Genomic DNA, 11,937 nt, shown 5'->3' on the forward strand with positions numbered 1-11,937 from the left:
TGTTTTGAAATTCAAAAACTTAAGCTTTTTCATTCTCTGTTTTTAGACAGGATTTTTCAAGCTTAAGTTTTGCTAGGTTCTGTGGTTTAGTTTGCAAATGGAGTTGGGAATTAAGCATTTTTTAAAAAATGTGCATGCTTTTATTTTATTTTATATGCATTGAAAAAAGCCTAAAAGGCTTCATTTTGAAACCTAAAAAAAGTTTTGAAAGCGACAGAGTTTGAGACAGCTACTTTTGGGGGTGGTTGCATCACTTAAAAAGAAAATAAATTAGAGAGGCTGTATATTTGTCTTTTATTAATGCTTTGGATTCAGGCTTTACTAGTCTGACAACTGTTTGAACCATGATTCTAATTGGACATCAGGCAAGAATCTTGGAGGAGTAAAATTCTGTACTCAGTACTATGGAATTTCACATGTGAAAGTGTGTGGAACATAAGGCTTGGGGGTTCTTAAAGACTTCATTTTAGCATCAAAATGAATAGATGTGATATCTCAACATGTGCATAGTTAGTAGCATGACTGTTGCAGTGCTATTCAATTTTCTTCCACACACTACTGATGTTATTTGTTGTTTCAGGTGAACAACTTTCTTTACTATTGTGGAATATGCTTTGCTTTCACATAATCCTATAGAAAAAAAAAAAATAACCTAGGTGAGCTCAGATGATCTCAGTGACTAACAAACACTCCATTTCTACCCATCTTGGCCTGGCATTCAGGCATCAAGGAAGGAAATAGACAATCTAAGTATACGTGATCTATCACAGATTTTTCCGAGAAGAATGATTCAACAGTCTTGTTTTTGTACACAGTTACACTAAATATTATTATTATTTTTTGGACTGCCTGTCTTGATGAGTGAGATGCAGATTCTTGTTTCCCTAGATAGGTGCACTAGTTTTGCTTATTAACTCTGATGTTAACTCATCACATTTGTACCCTAATATATTGTTCCAGGTTTGTTATTCCCATATGTCATGAAACTGAAGCATACTGACTATGCGCAGTGAATATTCCTCTTTTTTGCATTCTTCAGTCAAGACTTCAAAATGTTTTAATTGTATATAGACACCCTGTATATTTGCAGGTATTTGTACTCTTTGATATAGTCTTAATAGAAAATAGGACAAACCCTTTTATGCTTATAGTGTTCGAAGTGATCTTGCAAAAATAATGTTACTACTTTCAAGGTATGATTCCTTTAGAAACTGGATGAGGATATCAGTGGTTTACATACGGTTCTTATAAAGGCACACATATGAACATATCATCATCAAATTCCTGCCATGTACCCTCAAGGGGTGTACAGGATATGATAGTACTACATGAAAAAAATTACATCAGTTCAGTTGGATTTGCTACAACTATTTTCATTTTATCTTCTTTATCGGAGATAAAATTATACTATTTTAATGAGTTGTTTTAAAGATTATGGACTGTATGGCTTTATTTGATTTTTGAAAAAAAGGAAAAAAAAAAGTTAAATGGGATCCTTTAACCTAATTAAAGTTTTAATTGTAAAAGTGTAAGATTGTGTCCCTTAGATAATCTTTGTTATATTTATAAAGTGATCTCTCAATTATCTAACCTTCAAATGAAAAAAAAATCTTAATTTAACCAACTTTTAAATGGGTTACTGTGTTGCCTTCTGGTACAGTACCATGCACTTCTACCTTCAGTTATCCAAACTGGCAAATTGCTCTCCCACTGTATAAATTGGATAATTGAGGGATTACAGTAGTTGTAATTAGCACTTGCAAAACATAACAAACTTTTAACATATTACATTCTTGCATATTACATTACACTGAATTTTCTATAAATAAAAACCTTTAAATTTGGAAAGAAAAAGCTAAGTTATAGTTTAGCCTTTTCTTTCCAAATTTAAACAATTTTAGGAGCATCATGACTTTTCCAGAAAATTTTTAGTTTAAATTTGAATTCACTTTATTTCATGCCCGTATGATAAGTTATTAAACAATATTAATCTTAAGGAATGTTTGTGTGGGGAGGGAAACTATTAGAACTAAAAAAAAATAATTTCTTTGGAAATGAACCCATAAATACAAAAGAAAACCAGTTCATTATCAAGGATTCCAACTATTAGTTGAACTAGTAGGTTGGGATGATCCTTGACCAGTCCAGTATTCTAAATTTGCATAATTCAGTAACTCATGTGATTAAAGTATAATGTGTCAGTCATTTGTGCAACCACAGATCTGTTGTTTATTTATTGCTTTATAATTTTTATAACACCCCATACAAAGATTGCAAAATCTATAACACAGCAATACCATGTGCGAGAAAGTGGTTAAGGAGAAAGTAAGTTGAAGTATTTCTTTTGAGGAAAATGGTTTGTAGATCTAGGTGCTCTACCAACAGATTTGTGTGCACTGACACTGAGGACCAGCAAAGGCAAAAAAGTCCCATGTAATGCTAAACATTGGCTGCTGTCACATTAAAGTTAAGCTGAGATTTGTTGGCTCAATAGCAAGAGCATCTCCTCTCCACCATTCGTATTGTAGGTTTGAATTTCACTGATATGGATGTTTATCTTTAGGTGATAGATGATTTTCATAGTCTGATGTAAGACTATCATTCTGATTACAGAAGCCTAAATGACTTGAAAAGCTATGTTTCATCATTTAAGTAGGGTTTCTAGATAATTTCACCCTTAGCAGCCCACCCATAGTATTAATGTGCTATAAGTTTACACATTTTCATCGGTTGAATTGTCAGTAAAAATGATATCCCACCATCATAATGAGATGTTCTTCAGACCAGAAAAATGTTTCAAATGTTTCACGTGGATGCTGCAATGTATTGTGCATATAAAAAAAAAAAAAAAAACATTGATTAGCAACATTATGAATTTAAGCATATCTTAGCATCTATCCATCCAGTGTCTACATTTTCTGATCCTTGAATGATTGACAAACTGTGGATATGCAGTCCATTACAGATCTTTTGTGAGATGCTATGCTCTCCACGTTCTTTTTCTGGTATATGTTTTAAGTAAGTGGAGTATAACTCTCTCAACATCATGGTAAATATGATACATGTTAAAAATCACAATAAATATTTATAAAGGCAAGCATGATTTATGTTTACATTTGGACAGAATGGGTGCCATTATAAGTAAACAACCTCCTCTTATCATTCTCAGCATTGTTGTTTCTCATGAAAGCAGTTTCTGAATAGTAAGTGTTATTTATTTATTTATGCTTATGGTTACGTGAAACTGGTAAGTGAAAAGTACAATCACAATTTCCAGCAACAAATGATGAAAATCTTAACATATAAAAGTTCATTACATAAAAGGCACCACCAGCTTTCTAAGTCTTTCCTTTTTTCTTTTATAAATAAAGTAAAAGTAACTTGTCATAATCAAGCCAGGGACAATTATTGTCCTGCTGTAACAAGTATGACAAGGCTGCATGTTCTCACAACACAAATGTAGCTGTATCCTAGATTTAATTAGAGAGCAGTTGTGTCTTGTGTGAGAAAACTTGATCCATTAAAGGAGGCCCATTTCACATTACATCATCATCTTCTAATATGAGGAAGAGTTCTCTTGATACCATGACGAGGACTATGAGAATAATGTCTTCGTGATGAGACAGGACCATGATCTTCTGTTTCCTCCATAACCACCGCCACCATCATACCAACTACAGGTCAAGGTCTCATCAGGAATGATGGAACTTCTTGGCATTCTGTAATCTGATATGTTTACAGCAAATTTGTAACTGATTTTACTGCTCATATACAGGGTGTTCAGGATAAATTTGACAGTTTCGTAAGGAAAAAGAAAATCTTCTTTGTATCTATTAAATTTAATGAATTGACAAAAAAACATTACAGGCAGAGTTAATTACAATACTATCAACAAGATTTACTCAAAATAACCACCATTAGCATCGATCACAGCTTCAATTCTGCTTCGGAACCTCGAACAAGCTGATGCTACAGTCTCCCTGGGAAGGGCCGCAAAAACTGTTTTAATTTTATCCATTAACTGGGCTTTTGTATTACTGGAAGTGCGATTGGTGTCTTTTTCAACTGCGCCCCATACAAAATAATCCATGGGGTTAAGGTCTGGGGAGTTTGGAGGCCAAACATTTGGACTGGTGAAGTCGTAGAAATTTTCAGACAACCATTTTTGACTTTTCCCAGAGGTGTGGCAAGGGGCCGAATCCTGCTGCCATACATACGGCCTACCATTGGCTACCCTTGTTATCCAGGGCTTGACTACAGTTAGCAACTCCACGAACAAAGCCCGAATTCCAATGCCAGGGTTCTTCAACACCTGTTCCTGCAGATTTGCGAGGAATTCTGCTGTACGAACGCAATCAGATCGTCTGCTAGGGATCTTTCTTCTTGCTACATCCTCGTAGTCACCATTGCAAGTCTCTAGTTCATGCCTGATTGTTTTTACTGTATTCAGGGAGCATTGGGCAGCAGTCGTAATATCCTTATTTTGATGGCGGGCACGAATCATCATGATACAAGTTATTCTCTTCCATGATTCAGGTGGGTTCCAGCTATCCATCCTTTCTGACATCTTGTATATGAATGAAGAAGGGTCCAAACTTTTAAATGAAGAGAAGTGTGTGTTAATACATGTAACTTACGGAAAAATATAATTAATTATAAATATGTCAAATTTATCCCGAACACCCTGTATATATAATAAAAAATAAGTATTTATTTATTTTTAATGATTTGCACTATTAGTTTATGAAAATGATTATGAATATTAGATATTTCATGTTTTAAGCAAATTGTTTATTCTCTTTAGGTTTTCACAGTAGTGAATTTTACTTTAGTATTGATTTGAGCCTTAGAAGGTCAAAATCATTACTTTGCATGAAGGCATATTGCCTCACCCTCAAAGAGAAATACAATGAAATGAAGTAAACCGTGAAAAAAATTATAGCATTGTAAAAATAGAGGTTTTGTTTCATCTCATAGCAGGAGATGGCAATTTAGGTGAAGCTTAAAGTATACACACCATTGATTAATCAAAGCAAAAAACTTCTTCTAGCATGACTTTAACACCATGACACACACACTCTCTCTCTCTCTCTCTCTCTATATATATATATATATAAAGGAATATGGTATATTACTGCTGACAGTGACCTGGAAATTCTCCAGGTGTAATTTTCATAGAAAATCTCTGGGTTATTTGTAAAGAATACCCAGAAGAATTGTGTTATATAATTGTATACAAGTTGATTGTTCGGTATGATATATGTGCATTCCATTGCTTTGAGAAACCACCACCACTGCTTGTCAAAGCAGATCAATCTCCTTATCATGTCCATAGAGAATGCCAGTTTGAACTGTAAGATTATATTATTAAGGACTTGCTCTGTTTACCTTTCTTGTCAACAATGTTCTTTTTTTTGATAATGCTGCTACTGATGTCTCCAGACTGGTTCAAGATTTGAACAGGCTAAGAATGAGTACCTCCATTGCAAAGAAAAGAATTCATTTAAGAACATTCAGATGTGAATTGTAGACCTAAATATAAAAATGTTATTCAAAAAAAAAGGGAAGGAATTTGATATAATGAAGACTAACCTTTAAACAGAATGACAGCATCTGAGAAAATGTTCACTGACTCAACTAGCATATAGTGGTCTACAAACAGAAAAAAACTCCATAGTATGTGAACATAGGAGGTTAAGAAGTAGTCTAGGAAGAAAAAAAACGACAAGTTCTGTACTACTAAGTCAGTATGTGATCTTAGAGAATACAGAGGCAAATGTAAGAAAACACAATTTAATGTAAACATTGCTAAACAGAAGATTTTTGAAAGAATATAGAAGATAAATATGTTGAAGGTGGCACAACTGGAGGCCACTAAAAATGCTTAAGAAATGTAAAGGAAGCACCTCCATAGTGCAGCCATGAGGATCATATGTATTTGTCTTTTTGTTAGGAAGATATGGTGGTCCATAACAGATGCAGTGTTTTCACACAGCGTTTCCATTATTGTATGTTTTCTTGTCTAGAAACCCAATTGCATCACGAAAGTGAAATAAAAATGAAGAAAATAATATTCTGGGGAAACCCAGAATATCAGATGCAGTGTTTTTCACACAGCTTTTCCCTTATTGTATGTTTTCTTGTCTTCTAGAAACCCAATTACATCACGAAAGTGAAATAAAAATGAAGAAAAGAATATTCTGGGGAAACCTAATATGTGGAAGCGAGCTAGAGCAGATGGTGATAGACTTGAAAATTTTGTAGCAAATAATTCATAAGACTTAGTCACAAGATAGAATCCCAGATGATAATTCCTCTTTAATCCCAAATGATGATTAATCCTAGAATTTTCACATTTAATTAAAACAATGTGAAAATTATAGAGGAAAGATTTATATAAGAATATTTAAGAAAGGCTAAGAAAAATTAATGAACAAACTGCATTTCGATGAAATATGCATTGCCATGATTTTTATCTTAAGATAAAAAATTTCAGAAATTGCAAAAATAATAACCTCTATGCATCGATATCACAAAAAGCATATAAAGAAGGGTAAAAAAGCTGTTTGAAAACATTGTTTTGAAGTAAAAGGAATGTTATACAGAGAAATACATGTTTGCAAATTATCAGCTAGAATTGAAGGATTTACAAAAAGATGGTTTATTTTTAAATCAGGTATAATGCAGAGCTTGACATAATCTTCATTGGTAATTTAGTCTGTGGACAATTGTTAAGTAAAGTGGTATAAACTTACATTCAAATAGATTTTACACTATTCAAATGATATATTCATATTCAAGCAAACTTAAATAATTGTTGTGAAAAGTTAGGTTTGAAAATCAGCAATAAAAAGACTTCTTTTAGCTTACTGAACCTCTAAGGTTCTTAGCTGCAAGTAACATTCTCAATTTTCTGTCTTAGTTCTTCAGTCTGATCCAGGATTCCCATCTCCTGCAAGTACGTTATCCTCTCAGCATCACTGTGGTCTTCTAGGTTGCCTTGTAACAGGTCTCATCTTAAACTGTGTTCCCCATTCTTTCCATGTCTCAACTATCTTGATCCATAAGCTCTAATTTCACCATTTAGTTGTGGGATATATATATACTGTTGATATAATTCTTTGTCTTCTTCATTTTCCTGTTGTGTTATCTGAGGATTTTAATTTCAAAGTTCTGGAAGGCTTTTCATCTTATCTGTTATGTTCCAGATTTCTGCTTCATATAAAACAATGTCTAATGATTGTCTTGTATATTTCTATTATAATTTCTATTTCAGAGAATTTTGGAAGATAATAAATTATATATAATGAATGATGAGGTCTATTTCATGTATGCACTCTAACTTTTTCTGTACTAATTTTATTTCAAGTAATTAATGAAATATTTGAAGGAAGTAGCATTTTTAAATTCTGGTTATTAATAGTAAACTGGCCATGAAAAAAATATAGAAAGCATCAACTACATTCTTAATAATTCTAATGAAGTTACATTTTTGCTATTTAGGCAAATTTTTATTGAAGGTGGTAAATGAAAATAGAATAAAAAAGGCTAGTATAGTGGGAAGTCAGCAGAATGAATGAATGTATATTAAAGAAGAGAGAAATTAGTCAAGACCAAATTAGCAGCATGCAGTGTTCAGACTTACTTCAACTTAAAGATCTGAAATTTGGATTGGTAATAGAACAGTTCTCTAAGATTGGTGGGCCTAGATTTAAGAGTACTTAAAATTCTGAGTGAATAGACAGCATAAATAGTAGAACCATGTTAAAAATATTAATTTCTCTCTTATTCCATATAATGGAATAAGAGAGAAATTAGTCGGAACACTAAATTAGCTGTATACAAGACTGTGTTCAAACCAATTTTAACTTATGGATCTGAGAGCTGGGTCAGAAGTAAAACACTTGACCAAAGACTAGAGACCGCAGATATGAGAGTCCTGAGAAAGATTAGAGGCGTGAACAGATGGCATCAATGGCAATATCATATTAAAAATGAGGATATTAGGAAAGAACTTGACATTGTCAGCATCCAGGAATGCGTTAGCAGAGCTAATCTCAGATGGTATGGTCACTTAAATAGAATGGGCGAGGAAAGATTAGCAAAACAAGTGTTCTCTGCCAGGTTGGCAGGAAAACGACCCAGAGGAAGACCAAGATATAGGTGGATTGATACGGTACAAAGTGCCTTAGACACGATAGAAATATAAGATCTGATAATGTTGGAGTCTTGACAAGTGACAGACTTATTTGGAGGAAAATTGTAGATAGGAAGTTAGTAATGATGTAATTTTTTCATGTAGTACTGTCATATCCTGTACACCCCTTGAGGGTACATGGCAGGAATTTGATGATGATGATGATGATGTTAAAAATATTAGGAATGTGACATAATTAGCATTTGGGAATGCACGAGCACAGGTACTCTTAGGTGGAATGCTCATAACAAAATGTAAGAGAAAAGGTTAGCAAATCAGTTATTTAATACTAAGTAAAAAGATCCAGAGGAAGAACTGGGTAGATTGATGTAGATACTAGTGCTTCAGTAGACTACAATAAAATTAGGAATCGGATAAATTTGAAAGACTAAGTTGCAGGAAGCTAGTAATAATGGAAACTTATTATGATTGTGGATAATAACATAAGCAGGAAATAAAGGGACATTATTAATACTATTGTATGAGCACCTCCATGGTTCCAAAGACTCGTTGCAGCAGACCTAAACTATTCACACTATGTATCCTACCTCTCCTTGAATTAGCAAAGTGCTCATTCTCCAAGTGAAAATTTTAGTCCTCAAATCCCTAACTGCACTCTTAACTGAAGGTTGACCTTGTTCTACCCTCCTTTGAGTGCTGAAACACTTTCCCTGCATCAGTCCTATAAAATCCTTTAATAAACTTAAATATTTCTATCACATTCCATTTTTTCCCTTTTACCTATCAACCAACTTCTGCAACCTGCAAACCCTCAGTCTATCCTCATAGGGAGTTCCACAGCTATCTTGGTCACTTTATTAATAAACCCATGTGGTACAGGAGGTCTTGCACATGTGTGATTGGTCTGCAATATTTTATGGATTTTTGAAGCTGTATTGCTTAAATAGCAGAATTTTAAGACTGGAAATCCAAATCCTCCATGCTTCTTTGATAGTTGAAGAAATTCCTTTTTAACTTCTTGGTATTGGCTGGACCAAAAAAAATTGCACAGCCTTACTATATAATTGCTTTTATTTAGCTTCTGTTGATGTCTGTAATATTTATTATGTACAACTGAGCAGGAAATATGGTTTTGAATACTATGGCTTTAGAAGAAAAGGAAAGTGGCTCTATTTTCTAGTCTTCTAATGTTTCAAAGTTTTTGTATATAAGTTCTTGAACTGGTAATATTGGATAAGTGGAGAAGGGAATTCCAAGTATAATGAGGGGTTAGTCCAAAAGGAATGACTCCAAGATCCCACTTTTCAAAAATTTCTAATTTTGTCTTGTCTGCATTAGTAGTTAATCCACTGATCTTGCTGAATTTTTCCAAAATACCAAAAAAAATATATATGGAATCATTATCCCTCAAAGTACTTGTTATATCATTGGCATATGCTAATACCTTATTTTCCTTCATAGTTGAAGGAACTGTTATTCCTTGCACAGCATGTGTATTGTCGACTTCTTATAAGAAAGGTTAAAGAACCAATGCAAAGAGCAATGGACTAAGAGGGCAACCTTTGTGACTCCTTTTTGAATTTTGACCAGATCTGACAGGAACCCATTAACTAGGAGGTGGGTAGTTGAATTGGCATAGGCTACTTTGGTAATGGCTACTGATAGCAGTGCTATCGACTGCTTTTTCTTATTAACTAAATAAATGGATAGCAGAAACAGATTAAATTCTACTGCTCGGCCTGGAGCTCCATAGTGCATGCATGTACATTGCCTGTCTTGTTCCATGATGATGATTTGACTGTGGCAAACTGTAGGAAGTAATTAAATGCTTTTTGTTTTTATGAATTATATTGTCATCTCCTTCCAACATGAGTAGTAATCAGTGTATAAACTTTTCACTTTAGAAAAAGAAAACAAGTTATGCACATTTTACTTTTTTTCGTAATAATTAGTAAAAAGTTTGTAAATTAAATTGGAATTTTTTTTTGTTAAACTAAAATGTCTTATGAAAAAAAAAAAAAATAAATAAATAACATGCTATTCTATTTCCAGATATTGAAGCCAGCAGATAAGAAAAAATTTCCATATGGCAGCATGAACTCAAACAGACCTGTTACTCCACCACGTGGGCAGGTGAATAAGAAAAATAGCAAAAAATAGCATAAATGCAGGACTTTTGAATATCATCTTCCCAGTTATGAAAGACTCACTACAAATGTTGTAGCTTCTGCAGTTGGGTAATGTCCATTAGCCTACTGCCTTATTAAAAAAAAAAAAAAAAAGGTTGTAGGACTCTCAAATCTGCACAGATCAATCTACAGTTACTTTGTTAAATGTCTCATTGATTTCTTTGCACATACTGTTTCAATTGAATATTTTCATCTCCATCTTTAGTTTTTATTTTATGTATATAACCAGGTCAGGTATTCTTTTATAGTGATTTGTACAGTATTTCCCAGAGTGAAGGTTATTTATGTATTCTCTGACTTATCAGACTGGGAAAGCTTAGAGTAACATTACAGCCTTCATAGTGGACATGCTGAAGAGAGCAACAGCAGGTGGTTTAAGAGAAATGGCCACATTTTTAATGTAAAGTCATCACAAATTTTTCACTGTATAAATAGCACTCATCAGCAGCAGAACCGAAGGTTAATATATACAAATTTTTAAATTTCGCATAACTTAGTATTGAGAAGCAGTTACACTGTCAAGTGTGTATGAATAATGCCACTTCTTGAACCAGAAGGCATAAGTCTGGTGTATTTATATATAGTTATTTCAGAAATAACTTGCATAATAGAATACAGGAGTGTACTGTAGAAGAAATCTGGACATTATTCAAGGTCAAAAGTTCATTTTGCTTAACAAACAGTAGTGTACATAAATGTAAGTACAACTGTTTTGTGTTAATTCCATTATCTAAAGGTATTTTATACATTAAATGCCCTTAGCACATGAGAGTGAGGATGTTATTTTGTCTGTAGTATGAAATGAATTTTGAATACTGCTACACTGTATAAAGAAAAAAAAATGCTCTCTATAATGTTTATATGGGGGATGATGGAAATATTGACTTGTAGTTATCCCTGCCTTTTACCACCTGTGTATCATAATGACTGCCTTCTCAAGTTATATATATTATATGTGCATGTCTGTATGTGTATGTATATGATGGTGTAAGACAAATAGAAAGTTTCCATGTAAACAAGTCTTCCTTTAAAAATAGCTCATAAGTGCTGTATATAAAATAGTTTTAAATAGCATCATTATCCAAACCCAGTGATTATTGAATTTTTCTGAAGATGCTAAGTTTAAATTAAAATGCTGATAAATTCATTTACTTAGCATCTTGGAGATACATGGCAATCACTCCCTTTTGGTTAAGGTTTATCTTGGCTGCAGAGTTTTAATTTCTATCAGAAGAGAATGTATTCTGTAATATTTTGTGGCATGTATAATTAAAACATCTGATCATTTCCATATATAGTTCTGTGTAATTCTTTAAAACAAATTTTACTTTTATATGAATAAGACAAAAATTGAGCTGATTTTAAAATACATTGCTCATATACCATATTCTAGATCAGGGTTTTCCAAATTGTGTTCTGCGGAAAGTGAATAAGTGTTCCGTGATGTCAATGACCAAGCCGTGTATTTTTAAACATGGAAGTAATTCGGGAAAGGGAATACCGCTGTTTACGACCAGTCATAAAAATTGCCTGCAAGCCGATTACAACAACAATGGGCAGCATATCCTCTGTTCTCAAAACTGAACGAAA

At 33.2% G+C, this 11,937-nt stretch overlaps 1 protein-coding gene across 2 annotated transcripts in view; it reads left to right on the forward strand.

The window, feature by feature from the left end:
- LOC150095572 (serine/threonine-protein phosphatase PP1-gamma catalytic subunit A) overlaps nt 1–11,636 on the forward strand; it is a 207,415-nt gene extending 195,779 nt beyond the window's left edge. For both annotated transcript variants that reach the window (XM_090410724.1, XM_090410725.1), the window contains one exon: nt 10,211–11,636. In XM_090410724.1, the coding sequence (XP_090266850.1) occupies nt 10,211–10,318 (108 nt within the window). In that variant the 3' untranslated portion in view covers nt 10,319–11,636. The remainder of the gene's footprint in view (nt 1–10,210) is intronic.
- The last annotated feature ends 301 nt before the right edge of the window (nt 11,637–11,937 follow it).

This window comes from Typopeltis vanoorti, chromosome 20 (assembly GCF_054136105.1).
Source record: "Typopeltis vanoorti isolate ZY-2024b chromosome 20, IOZ_Tvanoo_1.0, whole genome shotgun sequence".
Lineage (NCBI taxonomy): Eukaryota > Metazoa > Arthropoda > Arachnida > Uropygi > Thelyphonidae > Typopeltis > Typopeltis vanoorti.